This window comes from Arvicola amphibius, chromosome 9, assembly GCF_903992535.2.
Source record: "Arvicola amphibius chromosome 9, mArvAmp1.2, whole genome shotgun sequence".
Lineage (NCBI taxonomy): Eukaryota > Metazoa > Chordata > Mammalia > Rodentia > Cricetidae > Arvicola > Arvicola amphibius.
The window spans coordinates 38666504-38688930 of record NC_052055.2 but is presented as its reverse complement, the minus strand read 5'-3'; the positions used below and the strand labels follow the sequence as shown (position 1 = coordinate 38688930).

At 46.5% G+C, this 22427-nt stretch overlaps 1 protein-coding gene across 2 annotated transcripts; it reads left to right on the top strand.

The window, feature by feature from the left end:
* The first annotated feature begins 642 nt into the window (after positions 1-642).
* On the top strand, positions 643-21007 carry Eif3l (eukaryotic translation initiation factor 3 subunit L). Of its 2 annotated transcripts, XM_038343291.1 has the most exons (13): positions 643-748; positions 1179-1227; positions 2367-2577; positions 3560-3639; positions 5050-5111; positions 6678-6747; positions 6926-6999; positions 9023-9194; positions 11267-11421; positions 12088-12258; positions 15807-16304; positions 19876-19956; positions 20805-21007. In XM_038343291.1, exons 1-13 carry the CDS (start codon positions 716-718, stop codon positions 20841-20843), a joined length of 1695 nt encoding a protein of 564 aa, XP_038199219.1. In that variant the 5' UTR covers positions 643-715; the 3' UTR covers positions 20844-21007. The 2 variants fall into 2 exon arrangements, with proteins under 2 accessions (XP_038199219.1, XP_038199220.1); XM_038343292.1 differs by lacking the exons at positions 643-748; positions 1179-1227; positions 3560-3639 and having other exon boundaries at positions 2499-2577.
* The last annotated feature ends 1420 nt before the right edge of the window (positions 21008-22427 follow it).

Below are 22427 nucleotides of genomic sequence, written 5' to 3'. Positions count from 1 at the left end.
AGGACAATTTTGAAGAGTTGGCTCTCTCCTTCCACCATGTGGGTCCCCGGGATTGATTCAGGTTAGGCTTGGGCGGCAAGAACCCTTACTAGCTGGGTTGTCTTACATATTTCAGGGTTATTTATTTATTTATTATTTAATTTTTTTTTAGGACATTTCTCGCTGCAGGCAAACCACTTATACCTAAACCTCAGGTCAGGCCCACTACATCTTAACGCCCCCTCTAGAAACCGGCAGGCAGCCACCTGTTGTGTGACATTCTCTTCCCCCTTCTTCTCCTTCTTTCCTCTTTTTTTCCCCTTTGATTCTTATTTTGTTTTTTTTAGGATCTTGCTCTATAACCGCACTGTCCTTGAGGTAACTAAACTCGGGTATCCTCGAGCTCGCTGCGAATCCTGCCCCAGCCATCTATGAGATCGCAGACGTGAGCCAACAAGTCCTCTAGGCTTCCCCTTTATACAGAACTCCCGCCGGCCCCTATTTCTGCGCTTCCACCAACACTCCAGAAACACATCCTTTGAAAAGCCTCCATTGGAGGAAGAAGGCACACGGATAGCTTGCGAGCTCCGTCGTTCCAATCAAACGTACAACAGGTCCCCAGCCGCCCCGGAAGGGCTTCCGGTAAGACTTGGGCTGGGCGGGACTTCCTGTTCAGCCAGACGGGCGCAGACTACTTCTTCCGCTCTCTCCCGCGGGGTTTTGGAGCGCGGTAGCCATGTCTTACCCGGTTGATGACTACGAGTCTGAGGTAATGAGGAGCTGTGCGCGTGGCGGGCTCCGCTTCGGGCACCCGACTCGGTGGGATTTGTCCCCGAGGTGAGGCGATGCCGGCCGCGACCATCCCGGCCCTCCCTGCTCCGGGACTCCTCACCGATCCCGCCTCTGCCCGCCTTCTCGGCGTTTGTCCCCGCGTGTCGTTGCAGCCCGAGGCAAGCCGATGGGTATTTGGAGCTGAGCTCTTGGCTCTGACGCGTTCGTACCGTGCTCCTTATTCCACCGTAACCGTGGGTCGTCCTTGCCCCTGCTCCCATTTCTCGCACACGTATGAATCCCTCCGTGGTGGGGACTGTCCTATCTGCGTGGTGACATCAGCCTCCTGCTTGACGTGTACGCCTGAGGACGAGCGTTTTGGAATCCCCACTGGGCGTGCATTCCTGACTTTGTCTTTTTCCTCGCAGGCTGCATATGATCCCTATGCGTACCCGGGCGACTATGATATGCACACAGGTAAGATCTGAATTCGCCCTGCTGGCTCAGTGTCTCCAGGGACTGGCACCTTTTTGACTATCTCAGCTTTGAATCCGATAGGTCCCTGGTTAAAACACCTTGGTTGGCCCAGGCCTGGAGTCGGCCATTAGGCCTGACTGGTAGGTTAGAGCCAAGAGCCTAATAAATTAGGCCTTTTCTGTGCTCTTCCTGCCGGTGCCAGAAGCATAGCTGGCCTGGCTAGGTTTCCTTTACTTGTGGGTAATTTTATGTGTCATGCTGGAGATGGAGTCCCATGCTTCTAGGCCAGCTCTGGGCCACACCCACAGCCCTTCCTTGTTTAAACCATCAGGTGAAGGTGGCCAATCTTTGTGGGTGTGCTGATTTGGACTGGAGATTGAACTCTGGGTCCAGTGCACCCTGAGCACACACTGCCATTTGACCCACACTCCAGCCCCGATGAAGAAAAGCTTGGTGTGAAAAATGTACTTGATTCACACCAGGTCCATGTAAAATATCCCGGGGAGTCTTTGGAAGTTTACTGAAATGCTATGGTAACTTTGAGATGAACTAAGTACCAAGTGGCTTGTATTGCTTAGGGTAGGTTACATTAAATGTTTTATTCAGACCCTTGTTTTTGCAAACTATGTTAATGCCTCTTTGAAGTTGAAAAAACTGAGGAAGGAGACTGAGTAGCTTTTTTTTTTTCTTTTTCTTTTTTTCTCTTTTTTTTCTTTTTTGTGAGACAGGGTCTCACTGTAAGTATAGTTCTGGCTATCCTGGAACTTGCTATGTAGACCAGCCTGGCCTCAGAGATCCACCTGCCTCTGCCTCCCAAGTACTGGGGTTAAAGGTGTGTGCAACCATGCCCGGCTAAGAAATAACTTTGATGGTAATTGTTCTGAAGGATCGAGGGTGACCTGGGGAAAGTTTGTATCTCTAAATGTTTAAAGGGAAATTATACTAGTTTGTGTGGCTCTGAGTTTAGTGTATGGGGTGGGGTGCGTGTTTCTGTGGCTGTGTGTTCCCTCCCCAACCCATCCCAGCTTCTAGGATTAAGACTGAACTCTATCCCCAGCCCTGTGATGTGGTCCTGCCCTTCTGTCCATCTTACGTATGAGCTTGCAAGCACTTGAGTTTTTATTGTGTCCGTCCTCTAGGAGACCCGAAGCAGGACCTTGCCTATGAGCGGCAGTATGAGCAGCAGACCTACCAGGTGATTCCTGAAGTGATCAAAAACTTCATCCAGTATTTCCACAAGACTGTCTCAGATTTGATTGACCAGAAAGTGTATGAGCTTCAGGCCAGTCGTGTCTCCAGTGATGTCATTGACCAGAAGGTCTATGAGATCCAGGACATTTATGAGAACAGGTATGTGCCATTTACTGTGTTTCTGTGTGGGACTGGCCTACTGATGAAGCTCCTACAAGACGAGTAATGTGTAATCGTGTGTGTGTGTGTGTGTGATAGGTTTTGGTTTGGGGAGATGTTTTCACTGTGTTGTGATTCCTTGGGCTCGAGCAGTGGTTCTCAACCTTACTCATACTGTGACTCTTTAATATACAACTCATGTTGTGGTGACCCGCAACCATAAGATTATTACCGTTGCCACCTCATAACTGTGATTCTGCTGTTGAATTGTCGTGTAAATATTTTCAGACATAGAGGTTTGCCAAAAGGGTTGAGACCCACAGGGTGAGGACCACTGGCCTTGTTCATTAACTGGACTTTGTATCCCACAAACAAGCAAGGTTCAGATCTAAAATAATGTCACTACTAATAAAGATGGTAGTAGCCATCAGCATATATTCCCAGTGCAGGTTAGCAGAGCTGGAGTACTTTGTGTGGCTCCTACTTTGCCCGTGACAGTAATCCCATGGTGTAAATTCCACGGGTTTTCTCTTTTTACAGTAAAGGAAAGATAGAAGCAACCATAGCTAGCACCATGCATATGCTGAGTTGTAAACCTGCACACTCTAACAACAGAGCTTAATTTCTGAATTGTACAACCTCCCAATGCATATCAGCACAGACCAGCTCCAGAGCAGTGGATAATAATGATTGATGGGTAAAAGGCAGATCAGTTAGGGATGAGATGGGAAATATTTTAAGGAAGTTCTGGGAAGATGGGTAATGTGCAAATGACCAGACACCTGTTGGATCAGTGAACAGAACTTAAACTCTGTTCCCACATTGCTAGGGTCCAAAGAGGAGAGCTGGACCCATTGAGAAGAGTCATAGACTTGGAGGGCTCAGGCTTGTTTCTGTGATATCTCCTATGTTCTGAATTTGAGGGCTGGATCCTGAGTCTTTCTTGTTTTGGAGTTGTGAATTGTTTTCGCTTGGCTTTCAGCTGGACCAAGCTAACTGAAAGATTCTTCAAGAATACACCATGGCCTGAGGCGGAAGCCATTGCTCCACAAGTTGGTAACGGTAGGTGGTAGATGTGAACGCTGTGTCTCATGGGCTCGATAGCAGATATCATGAAAGCAGGAAGGCCAGGGAGCTTGTGTTTTTTTCTTTTTTCTTCCATTTTTGCTTTTACCAGCTAGGGTTTCTCTGTGTAGCCCTGGCTGGAACTCACTGTGTAGACCAGGCTGGCCTCAAACTCAGAGATCCACCTGCCTCTGCCTCCTGAGTGCTGGGGTTAAAGGTGTGCACCACTATGGTTGGCCTGCATGTGTTTCACTTAGCATTTTATTTCCCCAGAGCTTAAGGTGTAGGTTTTTAGTAAAATTACATGGTTAGAGAAAGCTGGATAATTAGAGCTTTTCCAGATACAAACTTTTTCTTCCATCTTTGGGGTGTGGTGGTCTTTGAGTCGCTTTGGCTGATCAGCCCCTCACCTTTCACTTTTCTTTTCTTTAAGGCAGGGATAACATGGTGAGACCCTGCCTCAGAGGGGGGCGGGGGATGACTAGGAGCTCTAACGGCAGCATGGGACATCATTTTCTCTGGGCACACCTGGCCAGTGTACACTCCTTTGTTGAGACAGGATCTCATTGTGTGTGGTCCAGGCTTGCCTAGAATTCACTGTGTAGAACAGATTGACCTCAAACTCACAGAAATCTCCCTGCTGTAGCCTCTCAAGTGCTGGGACTAAAAGCGTGCTCCACCACCCTGGCTGGGTGCATAGGTTCTTGGGGCATAAGCTTAAGAGTTTAGAATAGAGGTTCTTAACCTGTGGCTAGCGCCCCCTTAAGGGGGGTTGAACAACTCTTTCACAGGGTTCGCCTCTAAGACCACCAGGAAACACAGATATTTACATTATGATTCCTAACAGTAGCAAAATTTTAGTTATAGAGTAGTAGCAAAATAATCTTTTTTTTTTTTTTTTTTTTTTTTGGTTTTTCGAGACAGGGTTTCCCTGTAGTTCCTAGAGGCTGTCCTGGAACTAGCTCTTGTAGACCAGGCTGGCCTCGAACTCAGAGATCCGCCTGCCTCTGCCTCCCGAGTGCTGGGATTAAAGGCGTGCGCCACCACCGCCCGGCCAGCAAAATAATCTTATGGTTGGGTTCGGGACACTACAGCATGAGGAAATGTATTAAAGGGTCCCAGCATGAAAAACATTGAGAACGACTGGTTTAGGGCCTAGAGAGATGGCTCAGAGGCTGAGGTTCTGAATTCAAATCTCAGCAATCACTTGATGGCTCAAAACCATCTGTAATGAGATATGGTGCCCTTTCTAGTGTACAGGCAGAATATTGTATACATAATAAAACCTAAATAAAAAAGACGTTTACCCTTTAGATCACCCTTTGTCCCTCCACTGAAAGGCTGCAGCTGCAGGAAACACCAGTTGCTTTGTAGATTAACGAAGTACCCTTTTGCTATGTCTTTTAGATGCTGTATTTCTAATTTTGTACAAAGAATTGTACTACAGGCATATATATGCCAAAGTCAGTGTGAGTACTTTACATTAATGTTGGTGTTCAAACATTTGTAAAATGTCTGTGTCCATTTCATCTCTAATACACTCCCTAGTTGTATTTGTTCTGTGTCTAAAGGTGCTTGGTACGTCTTTGTTGTTTGTTGTTGTTTCTTTTTTTATATATTTTATGTGTGTGAGTGTTTTGCTTACATGTATGACTGTGTGCCTGGTGCCTGAAGAAGTCAGAAGAGGGCATCAGATCCATTGGAACCGGAGTTAACACCTTGTGGATGCTGGGAATTTAACCCTGGTCCTCTGCAAGAATGATTACTCTTAATCACTCTAGTCCCCTACCCCCCATTGGTTGGTTGGTTTCTTTTAACTTTTTGGTTTTTCAAGGCACGGTTTCTCTGATAGCCCTGGCTGTCCTGGAACTCAGTCTGTAGACCAGAGGGCCTCAAGCTCATAGAGATCCATCTGCCTCTGTCCCCAGAGTGCTGAGATTAAAAGTGTGCAGTACCACCGCACTTTTTAGAAGAAAGACAAAAGAATAGTTTGAGCCATAAAGTTGGTATCTGTTATAGACACTTGAACACTTGCACTTGCCCTTGCCTGTCCGTCTCCACCATCCCAGTCCTCCTTCTTGGGAACTTATAGTAATATATCCCCCGTAGTCCATCGTGTTTAGGAAATCCCAGGTTAGATCCTTGACCCTGCTGCTCATCTGGCTGACTCGCTTGCCAGTTGTGTTCCCTGTGACTGTCCCCACCCTTCCTGGTTCCTAGCTATTCTCGGCCCATCAGAGCAGCAGTCACTAGCACACTGAGCTGGGGAACACAGTGAACAATTTAATTGTCCAAGGCAGTTCTTTCTACTCCCTCACAAATATGCTGTTCACTGTTCCCCAGCTCAAGATACTCTGAACCAGTCAACCTTTGTGAAGGACCAGATAATAAATACCATAGAATTTGGGGACATGGTAGCTTTATTTATTTATTATTTTTTTAAGATTTATTTATTATGTATACAGTATTCTGTCTACATATATCCTATAAGCCAGTAGAGGGCACTGATCTCATTACGATGGTTGTGAGCCACCATGTGGTTGCTGGGAATTGAATTCAGGACCTCTGGAAGAGCAGTCAGTGCTTTTAACCTCTGAGCCACCTCTCCAGCCCAACATGGTAAATTTAATCTGTTCATCTGTGCCTTTCTAGGAGTCATAAATGATACCAGTGAGTAGGCGTGGCTTTACCGGGAGGTGGTTCATGGCCAATGGCTTTGCCATCCCCTGGATTCTCTTTTGTCTGTCACTGGAAACCCTTGGTAGCCCAGTGCTGTGTTATCTCCTTTAACTCCCTGACCTCAAGCGCTCCAATGTTACCTTGTCACCTTTGTTAGGGCCATGGCCCCTGAAACACCTGTTTCTCTGCTTCTCTAGATCTGCATGCCTCTTGTGAGTGTTGGCTGTGATGTGTGGCCATAACTTGGCCTTGACCTGACGTTCAGTCACTAGGACTCCTTTTTTCCTCTTTCCTCGGTGCTCTCACATACAGGGAGAGAGCAGACCTGTTCCCTGATATCCCTGTTCTCTTTACAGGGGGGACCCTCTTTAGAGCAGAGGTTCGAATCCTATTACAACTACTGCAATCTCTTCAACTACATCCTCAGTAAGTCTCACTTTTGTCCAGGGACGGTTTTAGGGCACCCAACTCCTGAGCTGGATTCCAGTGTGGGGAAGAAGGGAGGGCTTGTGTATAGTGCTCTGGTGAGAGAGATTATGAAGGGTGCTCTGGCTCTGCTCTGACAGGTGAACTCTGTGGTCTGATTTTCTTGTGATCTCTACAGATGCTGATGGACCTGCTCCCCTCGAGCTCCCCAACCAGTGGCTCTGGGACATCATCGATGAGTTCATCTACCAGGTGCCTGTTCAGCTCAGCCTTAATGTGAAATAAGTAATCCCTACAGAGAGCACCATGGACTGTTCGTTTGTATGACGCTGTCTCCAGTGTGGTTCCCTGGCGCTGGGCTCTGGGTTAGAATGGTTTTCTAAAGAGAACACTGAAACCTGCGAATTCCAGTTACAAACTTGGAAGTCTTTGGCTCGAACTCACCTAGTACTTTTCTGACTTCAAGAACTGGTCTGGCAGCAACACGTTTCAAGCTTTAGAGTCAGGTGGCTGTAGATTCTGGTCTGCCTCATGTCTCAGTAACTGGCGTTGTTTAAGCTTTCAGTACTCTTTCTCACCCATCAAACAGAAACATTTGGGTTTCTCTTTGTAGACCAGGGTGGCCTCTGTCTCCCAAGTGCTGGGACTAAAGGGGCATACCACCCTGCCTAGCTAGCTAGAAGTAGTTCTGTATCTTGATTGTGGTGTTTGCCTGATATGTGCTAAGTCAGAATCAGGAACACATTGCTTATCAATGAGGAAATGTCTCTTGCCTCAGGGTTCTCTTGTTGAGGTTGCACTGAGAATGTGGCCAGGTGTAAAGTGTGGTCACGACTGTGTAGCCTGAGGAGTTCAGTGCCACCGCTGACGGGTCCTGGGTGTCCTGGGTGTTGGGTGTGTGATTTAACCACCATGCAGTGGCTTCCTCATCTCCAGAGCTTAGTCAGAGAACAGCTAACGTGTGTTCCTCAGTCTTGTCACAGTCCTTTTCCAGCTTTTCTGTAGTCATCTTACAAGCAGAATACGCTCCGGTGTTCGGTGACACACATTTGAGTCCAGGACATGGAAGGGAGAGGCAGGAGGATTGTAGCAAGTTCCAAGCCATGTTAACACAAATCATTGTCTTTGTTTTAATTTACTTTGACGTGGTACCTCATGTAACCTAAGCTCTCTTCGAACTTCTGCCTCTTCTCCATGTTGAGGGGATTACAGACCAGGTTAGAAATTAGTATATATTCCACCCCCTCCCCACGAGACAGGGTTTCTCTGTGTTAACCTGGCTGACCTGGAACTCAGTCTGTAGACCAGGGATCAGCCTGTCTCTGACTCCCAAGTGCTGGGACTAAGGAAGGGTATGTGCCTCCACCTGAAGTCAGTACCTTAATTAAGGTATTTGAATGCCACAGGCCAGGGAGCCTTTGTGAGTACAGAGTGTTGGTGAATTGTGGCGGGTTCAGATGCCTTCAGGCTCTGTGAGAGAGAGAGAGAGGGAGACCCCAGTGCCCATGGCACCAATCTCAGGCCACACTCATGTACTTGGCACCTGTGGCTTCTCGGCTTTGTCAGCCTCTTGGCATAATTTGAGATTGTTGGCTGTCTGATTGGCTTGGGAATGGAGGAGAACCCTCTGGTTGAGCTTTATCCGTCTTAAGATAAGCATAATTCCTTAGCTTAGCTGGTGTTCTTTTGCTAAGGGACTTTCTAATCCACAGAGACTGATCATGAGGCTCCCTGGCCAAGGCAATAGACACAGGGAATAGCTCTTCCTCAGCGCCTTTTTCCCCTTTAGACAGGGTTTTGTTGTGTAGCTCTGACTGGGCTGGAACTCATTTTGTGGACCAGGATGGCCTTGAACATCTATCTGCCTTCTGCCTCAAATGTTGGGATTCAAGACTGTGCTGCCACCCCTGGCCTTTTAGACGGAGTTTTATTTTAGTCTTTTTAACCTCATAGAACACAAAAGTGGCTGCTTGCTGCTGTTGCATAGGCATCAGTTACTCTAGAGGAAGGGCACCACACTAGTGCCTAGGTGTTTATATGAATTTGCCTATAGAGCTGTCGTGACAGTGTTGTGCTTTATTGTGCTGTTTTCTGTGACTTGAAAACACACCTTGTCTTCATCCTGGCACTTAGGCAGAAGCAGGACCATTGAGAGTTTGAGGCCACCTGCGCTGTATAGCTAAGTCAGTCCCTGTCCTAAAAATTCATGAATAAAAGCACACGAATGTCACTGGGATTTACGCTCCTGCTGCATCTTTTTCTTCTTCTTCAACAGTTCCAGTCGTTTAGTCAGTACCGCTGCAAGACTGCCAAGAAGTCCGAGGAAGAGATTGACTTCCTTAGATCTAACCCTAAAATCTGGAATGTTCACAGTGTCCTTAATGTACTTCATTCACTGGTAGACAAATCCAACATCAACCGGCAGCTGGAAGTCTACACGAGTGGAGGTGAGTGCAGCAGGCGAGGCCTCACTGAGATCTTCGTTTTCAACTGCTCTACTGTGTCTCCAGGGCCTTTGTTTGCATTAATACCACCCATACTTTTTGTTGGGAATTCCTTATGTGTTAAAAAATATTGTGTGTGTTTGTGTGTGCACGATGATAAGCATGTGGACACACATGCAGAAATTGGTTCTCTCCTCCATATAACATGGATTCCTGGAATCAAATTCAGGTTACTGGCCTATTACAGCCGGTGCTCTCACTAGCTGAGCCATTTTACCTGCTCTTTACATTTAAAATACTGTGAACCATAACATTTCCATTATTATGTGAGCGTGTGTGTGTGTTTGGGCCAGCCTATGTGTAGAGCAGGCTGGCCTGGCACTCACAGACACTCGCCTGTCTGCAGTGTGTTCCTGAGGAAGGCTGAATAGCTTTTCAGGCGTTTCTGGTACTCTACTGCTCCTCACTGTAGAGTGTGTATTTCTTTGCAATTTGACAGTTTTTCTTTGATCAGGGTAGAGTATGAGGAGCCATGTTGGTGTGACCTTTCACTTTGTTACCTTGAACTTACTGATCTGCCCTATAATTTCAACGGGTTTTTTATCAGCATGAGTGAAATTCTACGTAGACCAGGCTGGGCTTGAACTTACAGAAATCTATCTGCCACACCTGTGCTGGTATTAAAGGCATGTATCAACATACCTGGCTTAAGATTGACACCTTTTATTTTATTACATAATTTAAAAAAAAATCACATTAGAGGGCTGGAGAGATGACTCAGTGGTTAAGAGCACTGTTCTTCCAGAGGACCCTGGTTCAATTCCCAGTCATCCACATGACAGTTCACAACTGTCTGTAACTCCAGTTCCAGGGGATCCCATACCCTCACACAGACAAACATGCAGACAAAACATCAATGCACATAAAATAAAAATAAATAAATAATTAAAAAATCACATTAGAGCTTGGGTGTAGCTCAGTGGAAAGCTATGTGCTCAGCCCTAGATTCATTCCCAGCACCAAAAAAAAAAAAAAAAAATCTTGTTCCTCACCTCATCAGGTAAGTCTGGAAGTTGTTGCACCTATTGTGACAGAGGTTAAAAGCTCATTCTTTTGTTCTTTTTATTTTTGAGACAGATTCTCTGTGTAGCTCTGACTGGCTTTGTCTTGAACTCAGAGGCCTGCCTGCCTCTGCTGGGATTAAAGCCATATACCACTAAACCAAGCAAAAGTCACTTTTTTTTAAATCAACAGCAAATACTGTTAGTTTTCACGCGGTATTTTAAAATTCCGTTTTATTTATTTCCGTGTATAGGTGCACATGTGCCACAGTGCGCACATTCAGAGGGCGGAGAACAATTTGTAGGAGTTCTCTCTTTCCACCGCTTGGGTTCTGGGAATTGTGGCTCAGTTTGCTAGGCTAGGCTGCAAGTACCTTTACCTGCCCAACCATATTGTCGGCCCTTTTGAGAGATTATTTTGGAGACATGTCTGTCGAATACCCAGGCGTGAGTTTGGTTCGTGTGTGATTGATTGTGTTAAGTAGAGTGCTGGGGAAAGGGACTAGGTCTTTAGGTCAGCTGTGACAAGGAGCAGGCACCACCATGTGGCCTCCAGGACACACTGCCTGAGGGTACAAAGGCAGAGAGGCTTCTGCCTGGCTTTGTTTCAGTGTTATCTGTGCCGATTGGATCTGCAGAAAAGGCCATAGCATCTGTGGGTAAATAGCTTTGGCTTTGGGTTTCAAAAGGAAGGGCCTGTGAATAACTGTTCTCTGTGAGATCCTTCTCACGTTCTTAGATATGTTAGGATTAAAACAAAAACAACAAATGAGCTTCAACTCTCGATGCAATTGCTAGTCATCATAAGATGAGGGAGCACGTGCACACGCATGTGCACATACGCGAGAACGCAGCTTGCCCAGTTTCTTGAGATTCCAGTGCTGAGTAAGGCATTCCATGTATGTGAGGGAGCTTTGAAACCTGGCATCAGGTGAGGAGTCTTAGTAACAGGGCCCAGGCTGGTCATTTTTTACCTTCATCTGTGGGAGCACTCAGAACATCTTTCCCTCACAGGCGACCCTGAAAGCGTGGCTGGGGAGTATGGACGACACTCCCTCTACAAGATGCTGGGCTACTTCAGCCTGGTGGGGCTTCTGCGCCTGCATTCCCTCTTGGGGGATTACTACCAGGCTATCAAGGTGCTAGAGAATATCGAGCTGAACAAGAAGGTAAGCACGCCTGTTCCCTCTGTTCTGACTTCCCAGAACACTGAGCTCCTAGGATAAATAGCCAGGAAATGGAACCCTTCCTTTGTCCCCAAGCCAGTTGAAAGTTGAGCCTAAAGCTGTCTGTGCTTGATTTGGGTGGCTGATGACACTGAGGTGAAGTGCTCTTAGAGTCTTTGTCCTGTCTTCAAAACAGAAAGCTAATGGGGGCCCTTAACTAGTGCAGAGTTAAAAAGCTGGGCATGATTAGTGCCTGCAGATAACCCAGCTCTGTGGAGGCAGTAGGAGCTCTGCAAGTTCACGGCCATCCTGGTCTACCATAGCAAGTTCCAGGCCAGCCAGGACTTTATAATGCGACAAGCAAATTTTTGAAAGACCTAGCTTTTTGTTTGTATTTTTGGAGACGGGGGTCTCACTGTATAGCTTTGATCATCCTGGAACTTTCTGTAACCCAGCTGGCCTCAAACTCTCCCAAATATACTTGCCTCTGCTGCCTAGGTGTTGGAATTGAGGTGTGTGCCATCACACCCAGCTGAAAGACTTAGTTTTATATCGTGTGTTTATTTATTTATTGGTTTTTGAGACATTAAAGACGTGTGCTTCACTACCTGACCTTCTGGTTTGATATGAATCAGGACTCATGGCTATTGCTTCCATCTTCCTTTGCAGAGCATGTATTCCCGTGTGCCTGAGTGCCAGGTCACTACATACTATTATGTTGGCTTTGCGTATTTGATGATGCGTCGCTACCAGGATGCTATCCGGGTCTTTGCCAACATCCTCCTGTACATCCAGAGGACCAAGAGTATGTTCCAGAGGACCACATACAAGTATGAAATGGTAAGAGAACTGCAGCCACTGTCTCACCGGGCAGCTAAGTCCTTGGCACTTGCACCAGTGGTTCTGGATAAGCACTATCTAAAATTTGCTACTCTTAAAAATACTTCATATCAGCCGGGCGGTGGTGGCGCATGCCTTTAATCCCAGCACTCAGGAGGCAGAGGCAGGCGGATCTCAGTGAGTTTGAGGTCAGCCTGGTCTACCAAGTGAGTCCCAGGACAGCCAGGACTGTTACACAGAGTAACTCTATCTTCAAAAACCAAAAACCAAAACGAAAAAAATTCCTTAATTTCAATACAATTTAAATTGTATTTGTGGGATATGTGGTAATTAGATAAAAAAAAAAAAGGAAAAGAAAAATTAGAGCTGGGTGGTGCACACCTTTAATACTTGTACTTAGGGGGCAGAGACAGGTGTATCTCTGAGTTTGAGGCTAGCCTGGTCTACATAATGAATTCCAGGACAGCCCATGTATATAGAGAGACAAACAACCAAAAATTTAGGATATTTATCTTTAACCATCTATTATTTCTTTGTGTTGAAAAACCTTAAAACTACTCTTCTAGTGCTTTGGTTTTGGTTTTTTGTCTGTTTTTGAAATAGTATTTCACTGTGTAACCTTGGATGTCCTGGAATTTGCTCTGTAGACCAGGTTGGCCTCAAACTCAGAGATCTTTCTACCTCTGCCACCACAGCCCACCTGGCTTTTCTAGTTCTTTTTTCTTTTCTTTTCTTTTCTTTCCTTTTCTTTTCTTTTCTTTTCTTTTCTCTTCTCTATTTTTCTTTTCTTTTTTTTAATTAAGATTTGTTTATTATGTGTTCTGCATGCATGTATGCCTTCATGCCAGAAGAGGGCACCAGATCCCATTATAGATGGCTGTGAGCCACTATGTGATTGTGGGAATTAAAGTCCGGACCCTTGAAGAGCAGCCACTGCTCTTAACCTCTGAGCCATCTCTCCAGTCAGTCCCTTTTCTAGTTCTTTGTGCATATAAACTGATATAAATTTGTATATTTATATATAAAATATAATATTATAAGATATATTGGCATATTTTAATTGGTATAAATATGGCCCCTGCTATTCTCTGAGCCCCCTCTGTCTGCTCACTCACTTCCAGGGATTACAGTGGCTGTTGTGCGGGAACTTTGTTGATAGCCGCAGCTGGCCACTGTCTTCCTCCTCAGCATACTGGTTTTTAAACAGTGTCATGATTTTCTTCATTACATGAGAGTTTCGTGCATGCACACACTATAACTATATCTTCATCATATCCACTTTATACCTTTCCCAGAATCCCAGCCCTCTCAACCTTGTGTCTTTTGTTTGCTTGGTTATGTTTAAGAACCAGGGAATAGTTTGTGTTGCCCATGTACTCCTGGGTGCAGTGCCATTGAAAACTGACTCTCCCTCAGACGCCATCACCTACTAATGGCTCCTCAGTAAGCGGTGGGGGCTCTTGAGCTCTGCCCCTTCCTGTTCCATGCTGGAATGGTGACTGGCTTGCTTGTTCTTGTCCAGGAAACCACAGTTGCTGTCATTCCTGAGTGCAGGTGTCCTGTCATGTCCAGAGGACACTATTTTACTCCAGAGTGTAGGCAGAGGTTTTCTGTCCCTACCGACTGCTCCCAAATAACCTGCAGCTGCTTCTCAAATAATTGTCTTGGAGACTTAATACAAATTATAAATGCTTGGTTGATAGCTCAGGCTTATTGCTAGTTAGCTCTTATATTAAAATTAACCCATATTTCTAATCTGTGCTTTGCCACGTGGCTCATGGCGTGTTAGCTCATTTTCTACACATTCTGCTTCCCCATGTCCCTTGACTCTACCCTTTTTCTCACCATTCTCCTAATTTGCTTTTCCTGCCCAGCTACCAGCCAATCACCATTTTATTAAAGTGTGCAAGAAGGTTTTTCCACAGCACCAAAGTCCTTCGCAGTCTCTGACTCTGCAGTCTTCCTGCCCCTCTTTCTCCATGGTCCCTGAGTCTGGAGTGCAGGGGGTGTGATATAGATGTCTCATTTATGACTGACCAAACATTTCTCTGGATTTTGGCCACTTGTGAATTTCTGTGTTAACTGCTGTCCATTACACAACGGAACTTCTTTGATAAACCTGAGAGATACAGATTTAAAGGGCATTTTGGTGCTATGTCCATTTAGCAAACTAATAGCAGTAGGTTCACCCCTGGGGCCTATGGGCTTCACCACTGTGGGTTCTTTGTCTGAATTACAGAAACAAGTATATATTTCCTCCTGTGGGTATATCTTTCCGTACTGTTCATTATCTTAGTTTACAGGACTCACAGCTTTTCTTCCTGTGTGTGGGGGTGAGGCTTAAACTTAGTGTCTGGTGCTTGTTAGGTAAGCAGTGTACCATTGAGCTGTATTCCCAGCCGCCACCACCCCCAAAAGCAAAAACAAAGACATTTTAAGAGAAGGTCTCTCGGGCTGGAGGGATTACTCAGAGATTAAGAGCACTGACTATTCTTCCAGAGGTCCTGAGTTCAATTCCTAGCAATCACATGGTGGCTTACAACCATTTGTAATGATCTCTTCTGCTCTGTAAGCACACATGCAGACAGAACACTGTATACATAATAAATAAATAAATCTTTGAGAGAGAGAGAGAAAGATGGCTCAGAGGTTAAGAGCAGCGACTGCTCTTCCAGAGGACCTGAGTTCACATGGTGGCTCACAACCATCTGTAATGAGTGAGATCTGGTACTAAAGATTCCCCAGGCCAACCTTACACTTACTCTGTTGCCCTAGTAGGCCTTGAATTTGTATTCCCCCTGCCTTAACCACTAAAGTAGCTGAGATTAAAAACCATTAGGGTCAGCTCTTTTCTACCCCTCTGTCAGATCAATCTCTTTGGCTTCTGCGTGTGAGAACACGTGGTTTTGTTCAGCTATGGCACATGTAGACGATAGCTGACCGCTGAACTACACTCCAGCATGACTTCTGCTTTTGTTATTGTGACATCTACCTTAGATTATTAACATTTTGGAATTTGGGGTTACACGGGCTAGGAGCTTAACTTGATGGTAGAGCCCTTGCCTAGCATGATGAAAGTCTTGGATTCATTCCTCGGCACTGAAAACAAACGTCTGAAGCAGTTAGTGGGGGACGATGGGCTCAAGACATGTGGGCTGAGGAGGTGTTTCCTAGGAAGCATGGATGGCCTGAGCAGAGAGGGGCTGGAGCTGGAGAGTCCTGACACAGTAGCTCTGTAGACCAGCTTAGGCGGTGGGCTTCCTGGGAATGCAGGGATTAGTTTTGGTAGTCCGTCCTTTATCAGGTAGATTTTGTTTTCTTTTAGCATCAGATGTTTCTGCTAACAAATTTATAAGAATTGACTTTCCAGTAATGTGAGGCCAACCAGAGAGGCCCTGGGGAGGGTTCTGGAGACAGCCATGGAGGACTTAACACTGGGTGGGGCTCAAGGGAGCTTGGGGTTGGGGTTGTAGGCCTCCCGGGAGAGTGCAGCAACTGCTGCGTGCTGGACCGCGTGGTAAATGATGGTCTGTGTTTGACCTCCCCAGATTAACAAGCAGAACGAGCAGATGCATGCTCTGTTGGCCATTGCCCTCACCATGTACCCCATGCGGATTGATGAGAGCATCCACCTCCAGCTGCGGGAGAAATATGGGGACAAGATGCTGCGCATGCAGAAGGGTGACCCCCAGGTCTATGAGGAGCTTTTTAGCTATGCCTGTCCCAAGTTCCTGTCACCTGTGGTGCCCAACTATGACAATGTGCATCCTAACTACCACAAAGAGCCCTTCCTGCAGCAGCTGAAGGTGTTTTCTGACGAAGTGCAGCAGCAGGCCCAGCTCTCCACCATCCGCAGCTTCCTCAAGCTCTACACCACCATGCCTGTGGCCAAGCTGGCTGGCTTCCTGGACCTCACAGAGCAGGAGTTCCGCATCCAACTGCTTGTCTTCAAGCACAAGATGAAGAACCTGGTGTGGACCAGTGGCATTTCTGCCCTAGATGGCGAGTTCCAGTCAGCCTCGGAGGTGGACTTCTATATTGATAAGGTATGGCATCCCCTGGGCCAGCAGCCCTGGTCACCCTGCTTATCCCTTCCAAGGGGTAAATGATAGATCTTATAATTAAGTCAGATATGTAGTAGGTTACAGGTATAAGATGGTAAAGAAGGCTTTGTTGAGAAAGTGAGATTTAAGCTGGGATGAGAGCTCAGCATTGGCTGTGAGAGACTTGTTCTCCACAACTGCTGTGCATGCTCAGTTCTTCATGCCTGCCCTGAGACCGACAGTCACCTCCTATCGCCCACTACAGTGATTGCTCTCCTGTTGATGGGCTTCTGGATGATTTTAGGTTATTACATAAAGGAACACACGGGCTTTTTTGAGAAATGGGGTCTTGAACTTAGGATCCTCCTGCCTCAGCTTCCCATGTGCTGGGCTGTACACATATGCCATTGTCCAGTGTACATAAGGCTTTTGTAGGCCGGGCGGTGGTGACGCACGCCTTTAATCCCAGCGCTCGAGAGGCAGAGGCAGGCGGATCTCTGTGAGTTCGAGGCCAGCCTGGTCTACAAGAGCTAGTTCCAGGACAGGCTCCAAAAGCCACAGAGAAACTCTGTCTCGAAAAGCAAAAAAAAAGGCTTTTGTAGGTTAGCTCTCAGTAGTCTGTAACACGTTTATATATGTGTCTGAGAATGTGTTGAGTTCCTGCTGAAGTGCTAGCGGCACAGCAGTGACTGAAGAGTAGAGCTGTGATTCCAGGCTGGAGCCAGACTCTTTAGTGTCCTGTTTAACAAGAAGATGAAAACGACTTTTGTTGTTGTTTTGTTTGGTGCTGGGTATGAAGCCGTGCTTGTGCACGTTAGGCAAGCACTCTCCAGCCCAGTTTTACATCCCATTTTGTGAAATTGCCCACGTAGGCCTAGAACTTTGATCATCCTGCCTCAACTTCCTAAGTAGTTGGGGGTTACAAGTCTGTGCCACCATGCCCGTTGTTTTAGTTTTCCATTGCCGTGACAACATCACATCACCAAGGCAGTTTGTGAAAGCATTTAATTTGGGGCTCATGGTTCCAAAGATTAGCCGTCACGGAAGGGAGCATGGTGCTAGAACAGAAGCTGAGAGCTCACATCCGGTCCTTAGGCCTGAGGCCGAGACAGACAGAGCTAACTGGGAGTGGTGTGGACTTTTGAAATCTCCAAGCCCATTCCTGGTAACACACCCTCTCTAGCAGATCACATCTAATCCTTCCCAGCAGGTCCACCAACTGGAGACCCAGCATTCAAATATATGAGCCTATGGGGCTGTTTTCCTTCAAACCACCACACCCAGCCTCACTTTATTTGCAATGATTCTTTTATATATCAAGTAGTTGCAGTTTCCTTACCAAGGTACTTCACTTGAAGTGCCCCTTTGTGTATTTGTGTGGAGGTCAGAGGACAACTTGCAGTTCTGTCCTGCAGTGTGGGATCCAGGAGTCAGGTCGTCCGTCAGGCTTTCACAGAACGTGCTCATACCCACTGCGCAGCTCTTTCTGACTCATGAATAGTGCCTTCAGGCTTGGCTGTGTGTGTAATTATGGAATGGATGGGTCCTGTTTGGGTAGTCTGTTAGGAGCGAGCGAATGCGTGTGCCACATGGTGTGGGAGGGTGGAGGACAGCTCTGTGAGTTGCCTTTCTTTCTCTACCTTTGTATGGGTTCTGAAATTGTGCCCATCATCAGGCTTATGTAGCATTTCAGTTATTTGGCTTTAACAGTTTACTTGGAGCCGGGAATGGTGGCCTTTAATCCCAGCACTCGGGGCAGAGGAGTCAGATCTCAGTGAGTTTGAGGCCAGCCTGGAATACAGAATAAATTCCAGGACAGCCAGGGCTACACAGTGAAACAAAAAAACAAAGAATACTTGCTGCTCTTCTAAAGGACTAGAATTTACATCAGGCTGCTGTCTAATGTCCCTAACCTCCTTGGGCACCCGCTCTCACATGCAGACATGCAGATACCTACCTGCATGTACTTTATTTGTTTTTTTTTTTTTTTTTGAGACAGGGTTTCCCTGTAGTTTCTAGAGCCTGTCCTGAAACTAGCTCTTGTAGACCAGGCTGGCCTCGAACTCAGAGATCCACCTGCCTCTGCCTCCCGAGTGCTGGGATTAAAGGCGTGCACCACCACCGTCCGGCGCCTGCATGTACTTTAAAATTTTTTTTAAGCTTTTTTTAATGATTTGTTTATTCTTATTTTATGTGCATTGGTGTTCTGCGTGTGTCTGTGTAAGGGTATCAGATTCTCTGAACTGGAGTTACAGACAGATGTGCGCTGCCATGTGGGTGCTGGGAATTGAACCCAGGTCCTCTGGAAGAGCAACGGTGCTCCTAGCCGCTGAGGCATCTCTCCAACCCGTTATTATTATTATTGTTATTTTTTATTACTTTGGGGAGGGTTTTTTTTTTTTTTCAAGACAGTGTTTCTCTATGTAGCTTTGGAGACTGTCCTGGAACTCACTCTTTAGATCAAGCTAGCCTCAGATTCACAGAGATCTGCCTGCCTCTATCTCCCGAGTGCTGGGATTAAAGGTGTACACATCACTGCACTGCTCCAGCCTATAATTTAAAATTTAAAAGTAAGTTGGAGAGTAATAAAAGAAGACATTCTACATTAGCCTCTGGCCTCTATGCACAATTGTGTACATCTGCACAAATGTGTGTTCGCACCCCCGCACACACACACATACACACACCTCTTCTCTTCACTGAATTCATTCTCAGTGTTTGACATGAACAATTCTTTGATTGTATCATTGACCTGCTCTACCCACCATCATCTCCTAGTGACCAGCAACTAGTCCCAACTCAGATGGTTTAATAAATACTTCTCCCAGTTGGCTCCTAAATTACAAGTCAGGTTTTATTTTTCTATTTTGCGTTTGTGTGTGTGACCTGTGTGCGGGTGTTCTCACCTTTCGTCTTGATGAGACACAGTCTGTCTTGTTTTGCTCTGCTGGATTCTTGTGACTCCACCCCCCATACCAGGTAGGAATCCTGGGATTAGAGATGATCACCATCACTGAGCCAGCTCACAAATCATGTTTTGCTGTGGCATTGTATTCAGATTAAATTAGTACTGCATCCATGGTTTAAAGGCCCTATGCCAGTTATGACTTGGGTGGTTTGGGGAGTGTTGAGAGCAGGGTGGTCTTCACTGTGTAGATGAAGCAGGGGTGATCCTGTTTCATCCGTCTCTCAAGTGTTAGGACAGCGTGTGTGCCTGCGTATGCATGCTTTTATTTACCTAGTTATGATCTGCTTTACCCAAATTTGCTTTTGAAAATTAGTGAAGGAGCTGAGTGTGATAGTCCAGGTTCTGTAATGCTGTTTGCTTGGGAGGCTGCGAAGGGAGCATCTAAAGTTCAAGGCCAGGCTGGACAATTTAGACCCTTTTAAAAAGAAAAATAAAGAGGACTGGAGAAATAGCTAAGTAGTGTAGCCTCCCCCTACCCTGCCCCACAATACTGGGGACAACACTTGGCACCATTGTACTTTGCAGTTAAGTGGCACCACACTAGGTGGCCCTCTTCCCCCGCCCCCCACCACGTCTCTTCTGACTTCTGACTGCTTTCTCCCATAGGATATGATCCATATTGCAGACACCAAGGTTGCCAGGCGCTATGGGGATTTCTTTATCCGGCAGATTCACAAATTTGAAGAGGTAAGACGTCTGAGAGAGTGGCTGATAAGCCTGAGGATAGAGGTGGGGCTTTTAAATTTTCTCATGCTTCTTTTTAAGAAATGTGTGATTGGCCCTTTAACTTTCTAAGCTCAGCTGCCTGGCAGCTTGGGGAGTGGATTGGGCCCAGGACTTGCTGTGTCAGCCCTTTCTAGGGTATCTTTTTCCAAGATCTTGGTCTGCGGGTGGCCTTGCAAAGGGTGCCGCTCCTTGCCCTTCCTGGTATTTCCTAATATGGGTGGATTTGCTGCTGAGTCCCTTCTTTCCCGGTTCCCAGTTGGGTGTTCTCCAGCCCAGACAGGTCTGGCCAGTGTCTGCAGCTGAACGACTAGAAGCTGCGTTTGACAGGCCTGGTCCTCGCTTGTCTTTCCCTAAGAAATGTCTGTGTGTCGTGCCAGAGAGCACAGGTTGGTGGGACTCCCGCATCCATCTCTGAGCCACTTTCTCCTGGTACCTGTAGTCCTCCGACAGAGGCACGCTCCTTCAGGGTCGTGACAGTGTGGCACTGTTTTTACTATTTAGCTGTCTAAGCCTTGCCTGTCAAACAGTGAATCAGGACTGTTCTGTCAGGGAGAGGTCAAAGCTAACTGGTCTAGCCCCCTGAACCCCTGTTCTGTCTATGAAATAGGCAGAGCAGTATAGGGAGTGAGTGGGTTTGTCGATTGAAGACAAGAAAAAAGACTGTGACCACTGAGGGTCTAAGGAATGCCTGGCTTTCTGTGGCCCTCCCTGGCCTCTGGCCTGCTGGGAGTCTGGCTTCCTAATCGTGCACACTGTTAGAATGGGTCCCAAAAATCCCACATCTAACTTTGCTTTACTGTTTCTTGTAGCTTAATCGAACCCTGAAGAAGATGGGACAGAGGCCTTGAGGATGCTCATGCAGGAGTCGAGAACCTGTTTTGATAGTATAGAGGGAAGCATTCTTGTCACCAAGAAGCCTTACCTACGTCAGCCATCAGCTGAGTTGAACGTGCTCAGATCAAGGACTGGATGTTTTAGGAGCTCTCAGTAAAGGGTCTTTGTTGGAGCTGCATTTGTGCTCTCATTATTATTTCGTGGTGCATCAGACAGTGTGGAAGCTGAGTTCTTTCATCCCTGTATTCATGACATACTGTGTGCTCTATAGGACGTCTGACCTGCTGTAATTTGCATAGCATGTTAGTGGCAGTGCTGGGCCTTGGGAAAAGACTGTTGGCCTTCTCTTACTGCCAAGATTTGTGCAGACAAGTCTCAGACACACTTGACCCCTACAGCTCAGGTTTTGTGCAGTGTCCTATTTCTTTGTTGAGAACGTAGATAGATCCTGCGGTGATTGAGGTGATATAGTTATAAGCAAGCCCGTCTTCAAACTAATTTATTACTGCCTTCTGTCCAGATTAGTGCCTGCTGCCAGATGGAGCTGGGCCTGCTCTACAGATGTGTTGTAAAAATCTTTCTTGTGTGGTGGCAAGGGTTGGTTGAGACAAGGCTGTGTACCCCAGGGTGACCTCAGACAATCCTACTGCCTCACTTGCCATACTGCTAGGATTATAGATGTGTTATCATGGGGTTTGGTGGGGGGATTGTGAGTATGGGTGTTTGCATTTGTCTGTGCACCATGTGTGCAGTGCCTGCAAAAGCCAGAAAGGGGAGTCACATCCCTCTTAGCTGCTGAACCATCTCTCCAGCACTTTTTTTACTTTTTGAGACAGGATCTTGATATGTGACTCAGGCTGACGTAGCTATCGGAGTAGCCCAGAATGATCTCAGATTTGTAATCGTCCGGCTTGGTAACTTCTGGTGCTGACAGGTGCTAAAGCTGGGCAAAGTGGCTTTTCCTTTCCTGGGCGCTTAATGATGTGTCTGTCACCTTGTTGTCTTGACTGGCAATCCAGTGCCTGAATTTGGTGCCTGGTGCAGAAGGTGACTGCAGGACAACTGCACTTTCTGAGCCCAGCAGGAATGAGCAGATGCTGTTTGCACCCATTTGTTGCCTGGCACACAGTGGATGCTCTTTCGTTTGTTCCTCCCCCACATTTGGAATTCATAAACTCTTCTCTCCCACTGATTCACCAAATGCCTGCAAGCTATTGCTGTAACCGCATGTGGAAGATCTGTGCAGATAGAAGCTAGAGTCTTAGACATCCAGGTGGGCTCTGAATCCGTGACAGGGATCCTTACGAGAGCTACAGGAGGTAAAGACAGGAACAGACGTTGGGTTTCTCAGTCATGTGCTGGGGAGTAGTAGCTCAGTGTGATTTCTCCTCTAAGCCTCCAAGCGTGTTATGATTTGGTACAGCAGCTCTGGGGACAGCATAGAATTTAGTAAGATGATGGAGTCCTAGATCCACCAGGGTCTGCTAGGCAAGGAAGAGGTCCAAGTATGGAAAAACCAAATCGTATCTTTCAGCTTAAACTTTTTGTTTGTTCGTTTGTCTGTTTGAGACAGGGTTTCTTTATAGTTTTGAAGCCTG